Below are 17653 nucleotides of genomic sequence, written 5' to 3'. Positions count from 1 at the left end.
TTAGTTGGCATTCCAGAACTCTCTCCCTCCATCCCCCAAAAGGGACAGAGGTAGCACTAAAATCTGAGCTCCTCACCAGCTGAGGCTTCCATCCTCTTGAGCTATAAAATCAAGTAGGAAGGAGACGTCCGGTGTTGCTCTGTGCTCTTGGGCAACCCCTCCCCCTCCCTGGGCACTTCCTCATCAGTCAACAGGTGGATTCAGGTGGATTCTGCTCAGGACTCTTCTGTCCCCATGTCCCACATACTGTCCTCTTCAGGTGTGTAGGAGGCAGCTCAGACGCCAGGCACAAGCAGGGCAGTGGACACAGTCCCACAGAGGGCACTGGCCTAGCCAGAGGCAACCGATCACTCAGTGGGGGTGGCAGAGGTCAGCAGAACAGGAAGAGAAGGACAATAGCTGTGCCTGTTGCCACAGCAGTTTCACTATTTGCCAGCTGGGTGGGGCCGGCTGGGCAGCCCTCAGCAACTAAGCCCAGGGCCCACTCTCTCCTCTCACTTTGTCCCTCTGCAAGCCCTAGCGAGGCCTGGAAAACGCAGCAGCTCACCCAGAGAACTGCAAAGACCCAATCGTTCATTGAGGTTTGAACAGTTAGAGGTCTCCAAGAACTACAATTCCCAGAACACACAGCGAACTCCTGGTCCGGCCCCAGCTGTCTGAGTGGCTGGCTTGTTCCTAGAACAAGGAAATCTCACCTGTCCTAGGAACTGAGCCTCCCCGCCTGGGCAAGGTGCATCTGGGTCTTTGTTTCCTGGACCTCCTCCTGCCGGAGAAATCCTGGTTTCAAGCCAAACCTGGAGATGGTGAGATTACCTAGTTCTTTCATTCACACATGTGTACTGAGACCCTGCTCTGTGCCAGTCTCGGAAGTGGGACGGGAGAAGGGAGGTTGCGGGAAGCGGGAACAGAGATGTAGTAGACAGACTCATGAAAGTCGGCTCCGTGAGGGCAGAGGCTTGGGTTGGCTGAGTACCCTTTGTAATCTAGCACTTAGTATGTGCTCAATAAATATTCGCTGGTCAGCCAGCAAACGAACAGGCTATCTTGCCCTTGTTTTCCGTTCCATTGCACCCGAAAGGTGCTTTGCTAGTTCCTACGATATTGTACTCTCCTAAAGTGTGCTGTATTTCTCTGTTCGACCTCCAAGCCTTTAAACGCCCTGTTCCCTTTACCAGGAGCACATTTATTCAGCTTATTCGTCGATGTGTCTGTAGAGATAGGACAGAGCCTGGCACGGAGCAGGGGCACATTAAATATTTGATGAGCGAATGAATGAATGAATGTCCTTGTCCATTGTCCATCCAGGACGCAGGGACACTCGGGACCCTCCCTATTCATCTCAGTCCCCCGCCCGCCCAGAATGAATGCATCTTTTTACCCGCCCCGAGGACGGCCAGACTGGGGCATGTGCAGGCCAGGCAGAGGACTGGATTGTGGGCTGCCCTTGGCCCCCTCCAGGGTCTCCTAAAGGGTCCGTTTTTCTGGACTTTGGGAGTTTGCATACTCTCCCCGAAACTCAGCCTCGGTCAGCTGACTCCCACGACCAGCCCCCCGCCCTCTTACTACCCAGGGCACCCCACACAGACACTCAGCCAACAGCACGTGGTCAAGGGGCCCCAGCTTCCCATTGGCCGCTGGCCTGCTTCCTTCCCCGAGATTGGCCCGGCCCCAGCCGCAGCTCCCCCCTCCGCTGCCTTGCGGTGGTACAGCCCGCCGCGGCTTAGGAGGGGCGGGAAGGTCCAACGCCCCGCGGCGCGGGGGAGGTGTCGCGAAAAGCAGGGATCCCTCTGGAATGTTTCCTTCGGGTCCCCCGGGGCGGGGCGGCGCGGCGTGGAGCGGATTGGCCGCGAGCGCCGGGCGGCCGCTCCTGATTGACCGGACGCGAGCCCTGGCCCCGCCCCCCTGGTCGTGGCTGAGGGAGAGGCCCCGGCCTGAGTTTGCTGAGGGCCGAACCCGGCGCGCACAGGGCGGCAGCGGCGGCGCCGCAGGTGAGTGTCACCCGCGGGCGGGGCGCATCGCGGCCGCTTGGGGGATCCTGGCGCAGACCCGCGGGATCGCGGACCCGCGGGGATCCGGCCGATTCTGCAGTATGGGGGACGCGGCTGGACGTCTAGGCTGAGCGGGGGGGATGCCCGAGTCCCCTTCCCAGAGGACCGCCTGCCTTCCCGCTGGGGGCAGGGGTAAACGCCTCCCGCCACCGGGATGGGGTTTTCAGCCGCACCCCAGCTCCCCGCTCCTGGGATGGGGTCTCCAGCCGCACCCTAGCCCCCTGCACCTCTGGACAGTTCCCATCCCGACGGGGACAGGCGCAGGATCGGTATTTCTGAGCCCTGCCCGGGCAGCTCCCCGAAGCTGGCCCAGTCCCAATAATCCAGGGCCTAGGGGGACCTTGGGAGGACCGAGGTTCTGAAGATAATAATGAAAAAAATCACCCCGGCTAGCATTTACTGAACACTTCCGTGTCAGGTATTTACCACATATTTCTCATTGATTCTCAATACCTCATGGAAGGTGCTGTTACTTCTTTCAGAGCTGAAGCAGCAGACCCAGAGAGGTGGAGTGACTTGTCCAAGGTCCCACAGCGAGTAAGTGGCAGATCTGGGACTCAAACCCATGCCTCAGAGTCCAGAACTGGAGTCTCCACCACTATACGAGATACCCGGTGGCTCCAAAGCTCAGGTGTTTCTAACCAGCTCCTTCCACCCCACTCGCTCCAGCCAGACACACCATCTGGGGGCACACCTGCTGGTCTTTGCTTTCACCAGCTGCTCAAACAGGAAGCTGTCGCATGGCCCTTGTCCTCTGAGCTGGAAAGGCAAGGCCAGAATACCTGGATCCTGAGAAGAGAGTGACATCTGCGGGAGAGATAGGCAGGGGTCCAGCACCGCTGGGGTTCTGTGTCTGTTGGGCCCCCCTGGTAAGCCTGGGCCCAGGACGGTAGGCGTTCTCCCTGGAAACACCCAGGAGCCGGTTTTTCAAGACTGATTCAGAGGCCCTCACACCCTCCTCTCTCAAGAAATACCCTGCTGAAAATACCCTGGGTGTGGTGTCTGCCCCCCCCCCCAGCTTTTGTGTGCTCCCAGGAACCCCCTTCTCCACTTTCTGCTCCCCTCACTGCAACTCTGTGTGGCTGTGAGCTTGTTGAGTTTCAGGCCCTTCCCAGGGAAGAGAGGGTGGGGATGCTGGGATTGCAGCCAACCTGCTCGATGCCCGGGGTTGGAACTCCTTTTCTCCGTACCTGTGTTCAGGTTTGAGGGGAGACTGGGAATGTGGTGGGGAGGTGGCAGTTAGCAGGTCTACAGTGGGCATGTTCTGAGGATAGGGGAACTCAGAGAGTAGTCAGAATGAGGGCATAAGACACATTCATTCATTCTACACATATTTATTAAGCACCAACTGTGTGTCAGGTACTGTTCTTGGCACAGAGGATGCAATAGTGAACACAACAAAAATCGCTGCTCTTGGGGGAGCTGCCATTCTAATGGGGGGGAAAACAGGCAACAAACAAGTTAACAAGTAAATAAAGAAAATACTTGCAGAGCGTGATAAATGTTATGAATAAAATATGAGGGAGTGGCATGGTAGAATCTGTGGGCAAAGGGGGAATCTCAGAGGAGGTAACTTTGGAGCCGAGGTCTGAATGACAAAAAGAAGCCAGCCTTGTAAAGATCAGGCAGGGGGCACAGCCAGGGCAAAGGCTCTGAAGCTGGACCAATCTTGGCATGGTGTGCCTGGGGCAGGAGAGGACCCAAAGCGGTGATTCTGCAGGGGTCTGGGGGTCACATTAAGGAATTTAGAGCTTTTCCTCCATCAGGTGGGAAACCGTTGTAAGATTTGAGGCTGGGGAGTGATGCCAACTGGTTTATGTTTTAAAATAGAGACATGAAGTTAAATAACAACCTAAGACTGGAGGACAAGAGTTCTGCCAGGGCAACATGTAATTAAGTTCATGGGCCTGAGTAGTTTGGACCACAGGGCTGGTTCCAACAGGCTGGGGCAAGCTGGGGAGGCTTCCTGGTTGAGGTGGCCTGGAGTAGGCCTTGGCAGGCAGAGAGGACTGGGATGTTCCTGGGCAGGGCAAGGGAAGAAGCAATAATGACAATAATAATAACAACTTCCTTAGATTGATGTCAGGCAAAGTGATAATTGAGTTACTTGCATAATCTCTTTGGATTCGCATAAGCACTCTGAGAGACAGGAATTCTGCCCGTTTTTCAGATGAGGAAACTGAGGCCCCATCAAGTGAAGTGACTTTCCCACAGCCACACAGCTGGTAAGTAACAGGGGTGGGAGTTGAACCCACACCACTGTGCCTCTTCTGGCCTGGAAAGCAAATTCATTAATCACCCACTTTCTTCACCACCATTATTACCCTCTCCCGGGTGAGGACACGAAGCCAGCCTGAACCAGGGCATCAAGTGTAGGCAGAGTAAGGATGTTGGGAATTGGTGATCAGGATGTAGGGACCCTGGGAAAAGGAGGGAGTTTGAATCTGGGCAACTGACTGAAAGATGATACAGATGGAAATAGTAGTAATTGTCACCAGCATTTATGGAATTCCTATTGTGTGCCAGGAACTGTTCCAAGCACATGTATGATTTCCTTGGAACTCAGAGAGGTTAAGACACTAGCCCAAGGTCACACAGCTAGTAAGTGGCGAATCCAGGTTTCAGATTTATGTTCTTAGCATTCTGCTAAGATGTATGGGGGGTGGTTGGAGGGGAACCAGGGGAGGTGCTGATGTGGGGGAGTTTTTTTGTGTGTTTTTGTTTTCGTTTTGGTAGCGTCATTGAGTGTAGAGCAGTACTGGTTTATTCATTCAGAATTTGTTTTATTTCTAGTATCTAGAACATATAGATTTGATTGCAATTAAAAACAATTCAGTCCCTGATCGGAGAACTAAGATTCCACAAGCCATGCAACGTGGCAAAACAAAACAAAACAAAACAAAAACAAAAACAAATAAAACCGCAGTTTTAAAAAATGAGCAAAGACTTAAACAGGCAGTTCACAAAACAGCAAATCCAAATGGCTAATAAATGTATTAAAAGTCATTTAGCATCGTTGATTAGGAGGGGAGTGAAAAACAAAATGACAATATCTTCGTTGCTAAATGAAGCACTTATTCTGTCCAGAATTATGCTGGGAAGCAAAGGATAAGGAACCACAGAGGTAGGACTCATACTTTTGCCAGGGAGACAAGACCCTACTGAGGGCAGGTGCTACAGCCTGTGCTTCTCTGGCTCCCCAGAGCTTCAGAGAAGCTGGGCACAGAGACTGGTGGGCTGGTGAATATTAGGATCATTCATTCATTCATTCCACAAATATTTATTAAGCAGCTGCTATATGCCAAGCACTGTTCTCTGCACTAAGAGAGGAATGAATAAGACAGGCAAAGTTCCCTGCCCTTTCAGAAAACAGACAATGAACAGCTAAATGAATGAAATATGTTTTCCACCTGAAAGAGGTGAGAGAGTGAGTTGTGTGGATACCAGAGGGCACAGCCAGTGCAAAGGCTCTGAGGCTGAACTTCGCCTAGTGTGTTGAAGGAACAGGGAGGAGGCCCATGTGGCTGGAGGGAATGAGCTAGGGGGAAAGTGGGAGGAGATGAGGGCACGCAGGTAATGTGGGCAGGTCATTTGGGGCCTGTGGGACAAGGGGAGGACATTGACTTTTACTCCAGGTGAGGTAGGAGCCCTGGGAAGTGTTGGAGCAGAGGACAGATGTGATATGAGTTATGTTTTACAGTATCACTCTGGCTGCTGGATTGACAAGAGACTGTTGGGGGCGAGGGTGGAAGCTGGGAGACACAGAGAAGGCAACTGCACTGATCTAGGTGAGTGCTGATGGGGCTGGACCAGTGATATTAGAGGAGGTGTTGGAGAACAGATGAATGAATGAATAAATGAATGAGGATGGTGCAGCCCAGGGGCTCAACTGAATCCAGGACGGCCCCCTGGAAGAGGAGCAGAAAGTCCCCTTTACACAGAAAAATATAATTTGGCATAATTTGATCCTCACCACAACCAGGCAGATGGAACGTCCCCATTTGCAGACCAGGCATCTGACGCCCAGAGAGATTGAGTCACTTAGGGGACAGTATCACAGTGATGGACTTGGGCTTGGGAATCAGACCTGAGGGTGCAGCCAGCTTCTGTGACTTTGGACATGTGACTTAAAAATTGAATCTGAACTCTGTCCCAGCCTACAAGGCCCCCCGCCCAGTCACCTCTTTCACCTGCCGTCTTTGTGTTCTCCCATTGCTCACTTCACTCCAATCAACCATACTGGTCTCCAGCTGATCTGTGAGTCTGCTCAGAACGCCCACTGACTGCCACCTCACTCAGACCAAAAGCCCAAGTTCTCCCTCTGGCCTACAGGGCCCTGCACAGTCTGCCTGTTACTTCTCTGCCCTCACCTTTTCCTGTTATCCCCCTTACTCTGATCCAACCACATATGCCTCCTTGCTGTTCCTCAAACATGCCAAGCACATCCCCACCTCAGGGCCTTTGCACTGGCTGTTCTCTCTGCCCTAATGTTCTTGCCTCCTATCCTCCTATGGATATTTCTTCCTGTCTTTCAAGTCTCAGATTCAGCCTCACCTTCTCAGGGAGGCCCTCCCTGACCTTGTCTGTAGAACTTGTCTTGTTTTATTGTCTTCATAGCGTTCTTAGAAATTATATTAGATATTTACACGTTTGCTTGCTCACTGTATATCTTCTCCTCTGGACTATGCTTCTGGACAGCATGGAGAGAGCCCCAGCTAGCTAGCCTTCTGCAGCACCTTAGGCATGAATTAGAAAAATGCAACCCTTCCTCCCATCAGACACATCACCAGACCAGGGTCTGGTGCTTTTGCACAGTCAACAACCAGTGTAACTTCTCATGGTGGCCCTAGTCAGGGACCTTGTTGCTTGTCTTTTTTCTTTTTCTTTTTTTAGATAATAGAAGTTGTTTTAATATTGCCAGCATACATTTTGTGCAGTGGTTCAGTAATGAGCTCGAGTTATTCACAGAGATTTTTTTCTCACCTTCATAGGTACATTTTGTAGCAAACTTTTATGAAATTATTAGTTACAGCTTTGAATTATAATTTTTTTAATTAATTGATTATTTATTTTTGGCTGTGTTGGGTCTTCATTGCTGCGCGTGGGCTTTCTCTAGCTGTGGCAAGCAGGGCCTACTCTTCGTTACAGTGTGCAGGCTTCTCATTGTGGTGGCTTCTCTTTTTGTGGAGCATGGGCTCTAGGTGTGCAGGCTTCAGTAGTTGTAGCTCATGGGCTCTAGAGTACAGGCTTAGTAGTTGTGGTGCACGGGCTTAGCTGCTCCGCAGGATGTGGGATCTTCCCAGCCCAGGGCTCGAATCCATGATGTCCCCTGCATTGGCAGGCAGATTCTTAACCACTGTGCCATCAGGGAAGTCTGAATTATAATTAATTAAAGATTTTTTGGCTGTGCCATGCAGCTTGCAGGATCTTAGTTCCCCAACCAGGGATTAAACCCAGGCCTGGCAGTGAAAGGGCTGAGTCCTAACCACTGGACAGCCAGGGAATTCCCTAATTAAAGCTTTTTAAAACATATACACATACGTGTATGTATCTCCTTAAACACATTCACATATTATATATATATACACATACGTATGTATGTGTATTTGTAAACTCTCAGGATTTATCCATATAGGGTTTTCCTCATCCATTAACCGTTCATCAGAGGCTCCTTATTTACTCCGGGTAAGGAAATGTGGAACCTTGCTTGTCTTATTGAAGGCAATATCCACATTGGTTCATGGAATATAGTAAAGTGCCCAAAACATTTGTTTGAAGGGAGGGGGAGGGAGAAAGAGAAAAAGTAGAGGGAGAGGAAAGAGAAAAGTGTGTCAGTCAGGACAGGTTTTGCTGCAATAACAAACATCTCCAAAATCTTAATGGCCAAACTCAACAAAGGTTTATTTTTTGTTCCTGCTACATGTCCATTGCAGCTCGGTGGGGGGTTCCATTCTTTGTCGTCACTCAGAGCCTGGCCTGATGGGGCCACCACCACATTAAATGAGGCTGGTCACCCTACCAGGAGAAAGGGACTTCTGGAGGCTCTTGCTCCAGTGATTAAATGCTTCAGCCCAGAAATGTCATGTGTCACTTCCTCTCACAACTCACTGGCCAGTACTGGTCACATGCCTGTCCAGTCACAAGGAGGCCAGTAAGTGCTATCTGCCTACATGCTTTGAAGGGGGGAGTCAGAAATTTTTAGCGCACAGCATTAATGACTGTGACCAGTAGAAAAAAAAAGAGAAAATGTAGGCTGTGAGTTTCCATTTTCTCATCTGTTAAATGGGCATAATCACATATTATGGTATATCACATAATCACATCGTGGGGGTGATAATATGGTCCCCATGATGTGGTGTGAGGGTTAAGATACAGAGCAGTTAGCATGGGGTTATGATAGATGTTAGCTGATATTATTACTTCTGTGCAAGTGTGTACATGCTGGGACCAGATTTTTTTTTTTTTTTTTTTTTTTTTGTGGTACACGGGCCTCTCACTGCTGTGGCCTCTCCCGCCGCGGAGCACAGGCTCCGGACGCGCAGGCGCAGCGGCCATGGCTCACGGGCCCAGCCGCTCCGCGGCACGTGGGATCCTCCCGGACCCGGGCACGAACCCGTGTCTCCTGCATCGGCAGGCGAACTCTCAACCACTGCGCCACCAGGGAAGCCCCAGATTTTTTTTTTTTAAGTGAAACAAGTAAAGTGTTTATTAGGAGGAAAAAGAGTACATGTAAATAGGCACACACGGGCGGACTCAGAGAGTCGTGCCTTCGTGGTAGTTTGAGTCGCTTATATGGGGCATTCCTTCCGGGTTTCCTTTGGCCAATCATCTTGCTTTGCCTGGCTCTGAGCTGGGACCGGATTTCGAACTGAGGCCAGTCTGTTCTCTAAATAGTTCATTGGACCTGTAGGGGCGAGGCAGCCCGAGGCCACTGCCCAGGCCCTGAGCCCCTTTCCCTGTCCTGCAGATCTCCTGGGCGTGCCCCCTCTTCTCGCTGCTCATGCCGCTGGGACTGGGGCGGCGGAAAAAGGCGCCACCTCTGGTGGAAAATGAGGAGGCGGAGCCAGGCCGTGGTGGGCTGGGTGTGGGGGAGCCGGGGCCCCTGGGCGGAGGTGGGGCAGGGGCCCCCCAAATGGGCTTGCCCCCCCCTCCCCCTGCCCTGCGGCCCCGCCTTGTGTTCCACACCCAGCTGGCCCATGGCAGTCCCACTGGCCGCATCGAGGGCTTCACCAACGTCAAGGAGCTGTACGGCAAGATTGCTGAGGCCTTCCGCCTGCCAGCTGCTGAGGTACCCACTGGGGAGCCGGGCACCAGGGTCCCTGATGGTGAGCTAGAGAGAGGCCTGAGCGTGCATCCTGTTTGTGAGCTGTGGCTCAGGTGGTGAAGCTGCAGATACTGAGGCCTTACCCCAGTGAATTATGGGGAACTGGAGGCCAGGGCTGGATGCTGAATGTCATCAGGCATTGGGAGGCCTGCACCCCATTAGTTTGTGGCAAACTGGAGGCCACAGGCGGAGGCGGCATTCCCATCAGGCATTGAGAGGCCTGTGCCTCAGGGGATTGTGGGGGCGGGTGGCCACAGCTGGATGCTGAGTTCCTATCAGGCATTAGGAGACCTGCATCCCAATGTATTGTGGGGAACTGGAGATCAGGACTGGGTGCTGAGTCCCCATCAGGCACTGGGAGGCCTCTGCCCCAGTGGATTGTGAGACTGGATGGCCAGGGCTGGATGCTACATTCCCATCATACATTGAGAGGTTTGCAGCCCAGCGGATTGTGGGGACTGGAGGTCAGATGCAACATTTACTTCTCCATGATTCACTGGGAGGTCCCACCCCAAGGACTTTGGGATCCAAAGGAAGGGAAGCAAGGAAGGTGACAGTGGGACTGAGCAGGAAGTAGATGCAGGGGTCTCAGTAGGCAGGATGGGTATCTGTGCCCCTTCATTCATTCCACAAGCATTTTCTGAGCGCCCACTGTGTGCCAGGCTCTGTACCCCGGAAACAGCAGGGAGTTTTTTCTAGGACAGAAACCCAGCCCTAGTGGGGCCCAGCCCTGGCTCTGGGGGTGGTCAGGCACTGTGATGGGGACCCCCAGGCCTTTCCCAACTCTCCTTGCTTCCCTCTCAGGTGGCGATTAGCAAAGGGCACAGGAAGGAGGTGAGGGTTGAATATCTCCCACCCCTGTAGGTGATGTTCTGCACCCTCAACACCCACAAAGTGGACATGGACAAGCTCCTGGGGGGCCAGATCGGGCTGGAGGACTTCATCTTTGCCCACGTCAAGGGGCAGCGCAAGGAAGTGGAGGTGTTCAAGTCGGAGGAAGCGTTGGGGCTCACCATCACTGACAACGGGGCTGGCTATGCCTTCATCAAGGTGCCTGGGGGTGGGGCACCCAGAGTCCTGAGGGTAAAGCCTACCCATAGGACCCAACGGCAGAGCCACAGGGGCTGACAGCTCCTTTCCCCACAGCGCATTAAGGAGGGCAGCGTGATTGACCACATCCAGCTCATCAGCGTGGGTGACATGATCGAGGCCATCAACGGACAGAGCCTGCTGGGCTGCCGGCACTACGAGGTGGCCCGGCTGCTCAAGGAGCTGCCCCGAGGCCGCACCTTCACGCTGAAGCTCACAGAGCCCCGAAAGGCCTTTGGTGAGGGGCTGCCTCTTGCAGCCTGGATGGTCCCCTTCACTTGGGCCCTGGCTGCAGTGCCAAGGGCCACCAGCAGGTGGTGCCCAAGCCCAGCAGGTCACAGTGGAAAGTGGGTGGGGGCAGCTCCACCCTGCCCTGGGGAGGGGCTGCTGGCTCTCCGCCCGGCCTGGGAGGAGGATGGAGGCAAGGAGGAAGCTGCCCCCACACCCAGCTTCCAGGAGCCATTAGCCCAGCCAAGCGCCCCCAACCCTGGCCAGTTCCCCATCCCCCAAGAAGCCAGGCTTGGCTGCCCCGTGCCAGCACCCCCACTTTTTTGTCTGGCTTCATTAACTCTCAGGAATGGGCCCAAGGCCCCTGGGGTGGGGGTGGGGCACTCTGACACACTTCCCCAGGCAGGTAGGGCTGGTCTGTAGCCCAGCAGCTATACCCCCTTGGCCTTGGGGAAAGCAGCTGGGGACCCAGGACCCACCCCATCCCTGTCCCTCGGGCCCTGGGAACAGAAGTGGCCCCCTCCAGTCTCCCCTCCAGCGTTTTCCATTCCTAGCCCCTGGCTGCACCTCCTACACCCATGCCAAGCCTGAGTCAGGAGTCCTGCCCTCCTGGGGTCACCTCAGCCTCCAATTCCCCCAAAGCCTACAGAAGCTTGGAGAAGGTGGAGGGTTGTCTGAGGCCGGGATGCCTGGGTTCCTGCCCAGAACATGCTGGAATTGGGCTTCTCCAGCCCTCACCCCTTCCCTGTCTCCCACAGACATGATCAGTGTGCGTTCAGGGGGTGGCCGCCCAGGCTCCGGTCCCCAGCTGGGCACTGGCCGAGGGACCCTCCGGCTCCGATCCCGGGGTCCTGCTACAGTAGAGGATCTGGTGAGTGTTCCAGCCGGGCCCCAGCCCCCCTTCCCTGTGAAATTCATAGGCGGCAGCATCACCTCTTAGTTGAGGGGCTCTGGGCACTGGATGCAAACCCACCTCTGCCACCTCCCAGCTCTGGGACCTTTCTTGGGCAAGTGGACCTCAGTTTCCTAATCTGTAAAATGGGGATAATGATACTGACACTTTCACGGCTGTCATGAGGATGAACTGTGTGTTTCTATACCGAAAGTGGTAAAAATTGTACACGGCACTTAGTAAGTACAATTACAATTACATTCACATTACTATGATGTTGTTGTCCCTCTTCCTGCCCCCCAGCCTTCAGCCTTTGAGGAGAAGGCCATTGAGAAGGTGGATGACCTGCTGGAGAGCTACATGGGCATCAGGGACACAGAGCTGGGTGAGTGGGGGGCGCCTGGGTCTGGGGATGGGTGGGAGTTTAGGGGAAGGAGCTTCTAGGTGCTATGGGGCTGGGTCCACCCTGAGCACCTCTGTCATCTGTGCCTCCATTCTGCTGCACCACCCCCGCCCCCCCCCCCCACAACAGCGGCCACCATGGTAGAGCTTGGAAAGGACAAAAGGAACCCGGATGAGCTGGCTGAGGCCCTGGATGAACGGCTTGGTGACTTCGCCTTCCCGGATGAGTTTGTCTTTGACGTCTGGGGAGCCATTGGGGATGCCAAGGTTGGCCGTTACTAGGCCTCCCGCCGGACCTTGAGATGACTTGGGCCAGGCCTGCTGGGAGCCTCTGGGGTGGAGACACCATGGGCTGGACCCCAGCGTCCAGCTCAGGCCCAGCTCAGTAGCCCGAAGATGATGCGGAGCGGAAGTGGGGCCCGGCCTCTGCCCGCCTCCAATCGGTACCACCCCCTCAACAGTTCCCAGCCTGGCTGGGGTCCCCAGCCCCCCACCCCACCCCCACCCTGTTCCCCACCTACCTCAGCCGGGTCAGGCGCAGGAAGGGACCAGCCAGATTGGGCGGCCATCCCCGCCCCCAGTACTTTCCGCCTCAGCTGCCAAACTGGTCCCTCTATCTCCCTGGGGCCTTGGGTTCTGTTTGGGGGTCGTGACCTCCCTAGTTTCCTGACGCAGGGCATGCAGAAGGGGGTGTTCCCCTCAGCAAATGCAATAATACCCTCCCCCTGCGCCACCTCCATCCCCCCAGAGGAGCCCCCACTGTGGAGTCCGTTACCTCTGCATTTGAAACATGAGTCTGCTGTGAAGCCCCCAGACGCCTTCCCTCTCCTGCCCCCCTGTGTCTCCCTCAACTCAGCCCCAGACAGAGGGGCAGGAGGAATGATGGTGGTGGATTTTCATATCTGAATTTGCCAGCTGGAAGATAAAGAATCTGCTGTTGGACCTGTGTGGCAGCTTCGGGGTGGGAGAGGAGGGTGGGCTGGGGCTGGGAAAGAATGCAACAGCTGAAATCCATCCTCTTCGGGCTCCAAATTGAATTAGGAGCTGGCCCCAGCCGCCCGCCCCCTCCAACCCGTTCCGCCTGAGGAAGCTCTTGGCTGCAAGCCACCAGGCTTCCAGGCAAGGCCGGAGCTTCTCGGCCTACTGAGTGTGCAAAGCTTGCTCCCTCTCGAACAAGGCTCTTGCCACCCCTGGCCTGATGCGAACGGCGGGCAGGAGGCTGTGGGTCCTTGCCAACTCCAACCCAGGGCCATGGAGAGCCCCAGGGCCAGGAGGCATGGAGAAAGAAAGATGGGATGGCCTTAAGATGGAGTCTCAGGCCTGCCCCACTGAGTGCTGATGGAGAGGAACCCCACCCCAAGGCTGGGGCGGGGAGAGTCATGATGCACCCCGACCTCAGCTGACTCTGGACCTGTGGGGTCTGCCAGCGTCCACGGAGTGCCATACTTTAAGCTGGATGTGCTTGTTTTGACAACCCACTTCATCCTTAAGGATTGAGGCGCGGATCAGGGAAGGGCGGCGGGTAGCGTCCTGGCCAGGCCTGGACGGAAGAGCAAGGACTGAAGTGGGGGAACCAGGCCAGAGGTCCCTGCAGGAATGTTTGGGGGCAAGTTGAGAGGGGAGGTCTAAGCCCGCCTGCTCCGCATTTCCAACATGCAGGCGATAGGCCCTGGGAGGGGGCAGTGGGGAGGACCAGCTGGACGGGGGCGGGGACGGGTTACTCTGGGCATCGCTGGGCACCTGTGGGCACTTTGTGTGTCTGTGCTAATATTACAGCTCCGGTTGTGCAGGGGTGAGGCTGTGTGGGTCTGGGTGTTGAGCAGGTAGGACTGTCTCTCAGAGTGTTGGTGGCTTGTGACTGTTGAGGGAACAGGGTGTGATGACTGTCTTCGCGTTCCAGGGTGTTTGTGGATGTCACTGGCAGGGCTTGTGTGTGGAGTGTGGCCGTGTGGCAGCATGTGTGTCTCTGGGTGTTGCTGTTGGCTAGGGTGGGGGGGCGACCGGCTAGATCTTGGGGTGCCCAGGGGGTGCCCCTGCTTGTGTCTTGGGTGTATGTGGTGTGTACCTGTGGGGCCTGTCTTGGACCGTTAGGGGGCGTCTCTGGGTGATACTGGGGTGTGGCTGGGGGCTGTGTCAGTGCTAACAGTTGTGTGCACTGCGCAAGGTGCTGAGGCTACGTTTGGCAGCACTAAGGGGTGTGATGGTCTCTTCCACAGGGGGCTGTACTTCCGGGTGTTAGCGTCGGTAACTGTGGGCCCATCTCCGGTGCTAGAGGCGAGACTGCCAGTGTGATGATGGCCCGTGACGGTGGGGGGTCTCAGGGTGTTAAGGGATACGATTGTGTATCTTCGAGTGTGTGACCGTGTGTGCACGCGCGCGCGTCCCTCGGGGATGTGATCCTGCTTCTCAGGCCAGGAGGTGAGGATGCAGCTGTGTGCCCACAGGTGTGGCTGTCCGTGGCTTGGGACGATCTAGGAGATAGTCCACGGGTCACCGATCTTCCTGGTTCCCCTGCGCGCCTTCAGCCTCCTCTCTCTTCCCTCCCAGAGTCTGACTTGCTGCAGCCCTTGCCTAGGCTTTAAGCCCCTGTGTAAATAACGGGCGTGTCTCCTGGTCAGGCTGGGCATGACCCAAGCTGGTCCACCCAGGGCACTGCCCACCGCCACCCACCCAACACCCATGAAGGCTCTGGCAGGGCAAGGGGGTGCTGCTGTCCCCACGCAGGGCTAGCCCTCCAACCTTGCAGCCCCGGTGGGGGTAGTGGCACCACGAAGCCGCCCCAGCCTGCCCTGGGCGACACTCAAGTTTTCCAGTGTTTAGATTTTATCCGCTTTATTAATGAGGCAGGCGAGAGGCCCACGCCCGGGAGGGAATGGGGCTGCTCCCGCCCCACCAGGGGGAGCGGGTCACGGGGGGCAGGCCAGCTTCCCAGAGCCCCCCTGACTCATGAGGGGAGCTGGGGCCTGGAGCGGCCCATGACCATTGCCAGGAGTACAAAAAGGGGGTCTCTGTCACCGCAGGTCCCCTGAAGGCGTGTGCTGGGTGGAACGGCCCCTGGAGGCTGGAGCGGGCAACGGGAGGAGGCTGGGAGCGCGGAGCCGCCCGGGGAGGGAGGGAGGGAGGGAGGGAGCGGCCTGTCGGAGAGCTCAGGCGCAGCAGGCTAGGGCGCAGCAAGGCAGCCGGTGCAGCGGGGCAGCAGGGACCAAGCGGCAGGCGATGGGGACCCTGCGTCCCAGGCAGCTCCGGGTAAGAAGGCTGGGGCACGAGGATCCCCAGTGGGGGAAAAAGGCATGAAAGGATGGGGTCATGGTTCCCCCAGCCTGTCCTTCCTGTGTTCCTTGACTCTCAGCCCATCTCTCTGTCCCTGTTGATCTTACTGTCTGTCCAGCCTCCCTTCCCATCTGACCTAGCAGGCAGTTCTGACCTCTCAGCCCTCACCAGGGGCTATCAAGGAATGGGCGGTGACGGGTCAGCCTTGAGGCCTCTGGGGCAGGGACATGGAGCTGGCAGAAGCGGAACTGTAGGCATCCAGGGTGAGGCAGCAGTGGGCAGAGGTAGGGCGTGGGTGAGAGACAGCGATGGGGCTCAGAGATGGGAGTGTGGGGGGCAAGGATGGGGCTCTGGAGACAGGGACAGGGCTGTGTGGACAGACATGTGGCCAAGGGGACAGAGATGGGTTTATGGGAACAGGGATGGAGCTGTGGGGACAGGGATGTGGCCCTGGGGAAAGAGACAGTGTGGTGGCAAGAGATGTGCCCAAGGTGGCAGAGGTGGGGCTGAGAACATCGAGGGTGGGGCTGGAGTAAAGGTGACATAGTGATGGTCAAAGATGGGGCAGTGGGGTCAGATGGTGCCCTGGGATCGGAAATGGGTCAGTGGTTATCAGATGGGGCCGGGGGCCAGAAACTGGCTGTCAAAATGGGAGGTGGGTGTCAGAAGTGGGTGGGTAAGGCCCAGAGGTGGGGTCACAGACAGGTGAGGCTGAAGCCAGGTGACCCTGGTGGACAGGGCAATGAGGGCACACTGAGGCCTGGAGCAAGAGATGGGCTGGGAAGAGGGAGAGGAGAAGGAGTGGATCAGGAATGGGGCAGCCAGAGTCATTTGGAGTTGCCCTGGACAGAGGATCCATAGAAGAACTCCATGGGGTCAAATGGGTCCTGATGATCTGAGATGGGACCACCAGCTGGTCCCAGGCTAATGGTGGAACCTCACCTTCCCCTCCTCTACTCTCCCCAGCCCCACCCCCGGCACCTGGCATGAGCCCTTTCGGGCACCTCAACCTGAGCCTGGTGGGCGAGGCGACCACGTGTACAGCACCCGGGGCCTCCAACGCGTCCGCCGGACCGCTGTCGGACCTGGCGGGCGCGTCGCCCGCGCTGCCCATCTTCTCCATGACGCTGGGCGCCGTGTCCAACGTGCTGGCGCTGGCACTGCTGGCGCAGGCCGCGGGCCGTCTGCGGCGCCGCCGCTCGGCAGCCACCTTCCTGCTGTTCGTCGCCAGCCTGCTGGTCACCGACCTGGCGGGCCACGTGATCCCGGGTGCGCTGGTGCTGCGCCTGTACGCGGCGGGGCGCCCGCCGGCCGGCGGCGCCTGCCACTTCCTGGGCGGATGCATGGTCTTTTTCGGCCTGTGCCCGCTGTTGCTGGGCTGCGGCATGGCAGTGGAGCGCTGCGTGGGCGTCACGCGGCCGCTGCTGCACGCAGCCGGCGTCTCGGTGGCCCGCGCGCGGTTGGCATTGGCCGCGCTGGCCGCCGTGGCCTTGACCGTGGCGCTGCTGCCAGTGGCGCGCGTGGGCCGCTACGAGCTGCAGTACCCGGGTACGTGGTGCTTCATAGGTCTGGGCCCGGCGGGAGGCTGGCGCCAGTCGTTGCTCGCCGGCCTTTTCGCCGGCCTCGGCTTGGCCTCGCTGCTCGCCGCGCTCGTGTGCAACACTCTCAGCGGCCTTGCCCTGCTGCGCGCCCGCTGGCGCCGAAGCTCTCGACGGCACTTCCCGGCTGGAGGCCCCGACAGCCGCCGTCACTGGGGAAGGCGCGGACCCCGCCCGGCCTCCGCCTCGTCCGCCTCGTCCGCCTCGTCCGTCGCTTCGGCCTCCGCCGCCCCTGGCGGCTCCCTGGGCCGTGGCTCTGCGCGGCGAGCCCGTGCCCACGATGTGGAGATGGTGGGCCAGCTCGTAGGCATCATGGTGGTGTCGTGCATCTGCTGGAGCCCCCTGCTGGTGAGGGGCGCACATGCCCCTCCAACCCTGCTCCTTCCCACGCCCTCTGTGACCTCTCCCACCCTTCTCCATCCTGGGATACCTGGGTCCTCTCTCCCTGACCCAGCCAGGGCACTGCCCCCTCGATGCCCCACCTGCCAGAGTCCACCCTTTGCCCTCTCCCTCTGACGTCCCACTCCTCCTCCCAGTCCCCTTATCTTACTCCTTCCTGGGGTCTTTGTAGTTCACCCGACCCAGGCAAGGTTCCCCTCCAACCCCACCCACCTAAGTGCTTTCATTCCCTAGCTTCCTTCCACCATCACCACCCCTTTTCTCTTCTCCCTTTCAGTCCCCTGTCCTTTGGGATACCTGGGACTTCTTTCTTGCCCAAGCACACACCCACTGAAGGCCTTTGCTTCTGCCACGCTCTCTAAGGCCCCCACATCTTCTCCCCTCTCTCCACAGCTCCTTCCCA

The 17653-nt window shown here is 56.9% G+C and overlaps 2 protein-coding genes across 13 annotated transcripts in view; both read left to right on the top strand.

Moving 5' to 3' along the window:
• Positions 1-640: 640 nt before the first annotated feature.
• Positions 641-12925, top strand: GIPC1 (GIPC PDZ domain containing family member 1). Of its 11 annotated transcripts, none has more exons than XM_067032692.1 (10): positions 686-803; positions 2531-2585; positions 4219-4273; positions 5749-5836; positions 9016-9336; positions 10237-10422; positions 10519-10699; positions 11448-11560; positions 11885-11966; positions 12114-12925. In XM_067032692.1, the coding sequence occupies exons 5-10, from the start codon at positions 9049-9051 to the stop codon at positions 12263-12265; spliced, it is 1002 nt and encodes a 333-aa protein (XP_066888793.1). In that variant the 5' UTR covers positions 686-803; positions 2531-2585; positions 4219-4273; positions 5749-5836; positions 9016-9048; the 3' UTR covers positions 12266-12925. The 11 variants fall into 11 exon arrangements, with proteins under 11 accessions (XP_066888795.1, XP_066888797.1, XP_066888796.1 ...); XM_067032691.1 differs by lacking the exon at positions 686-803 and adding an exon at positions 1752-1988; XM_067032697.1 differs by lacking the exon at positions 686-803 and adding an exon at positions 1897-1988 and having other exon boundaries at positions 9238-9336.
• A 2194-nt stretch (positions 12926-15119) lies between these two features.
• PTGER1 (prostaglandin E receptor 1) overlaps positions 15120-17653 on the top strand; it is a 4294-nt gene continuing 1760 nt past the window's right edge. Inside the window, exons 1-2 of one of the 2 annotated variants that reach the window (XM_067032689.1) lie at positions 15120-15229; positions 16220-17199. In XM_067032689.1, coding sequence (XP_066888790.1) covers positions 16240-17199 — 960 coding nt within the window. In that variant the 5' untranslated portion in view covers positions 15120-15229; positions 16220-16239. Of the gene's footprint in view, positions 15230-16213; positions 17200-17653 lie in introns of those variants that run through there. The other variant, XM_067032690.1, reaches the window with a different exon arrangement.

This window comes from Kogia breviceps, chromosome 4 (assembly GCF_026419965.1).
Source record: "Kogia breviceps isolate mKogBre1 chromosome 4, mKogBre1 haplotype 1, whole genome shotgun sequence".
Lineage (NCBI taxonomy): Eukaryota > Metazoa > Chordata > Mammalia > Artiodactyla > Physeteridae > Kogia > Kogia breviceps.
This window is presented reverse-complemented; position numbering and strand designations above follow the sequence as displayed.

What these genes read in the sequence shown, in the direction of transcription:
- GIPC1 (XM_067032696.1), top strand. Translation starts at nt 9,049, where the DNA reads ATGCCGCTGGGACTGGGGCGGCGGAAAAAGGCGCCACCTCTGGTGGAA. An exon ending in CTGCTACAGTAGAGGATCTG is followed by an intron (nt 11,561 to 11,884) that starts GTGAGTGTTCCA and finishes CCTGCCCCCCAG; the next exon opens with CCTTCAGCCTTTGAGGAGAA. An exon ending in CATCAGGGACACAGAGCTGG is followed by an intron (nt 11,967 to 12,113) that starts GTGAGTGGGGGG and finishes CCCCCACAACAG; the next exon opens with CGGCCACCATGGTAGAGCTT.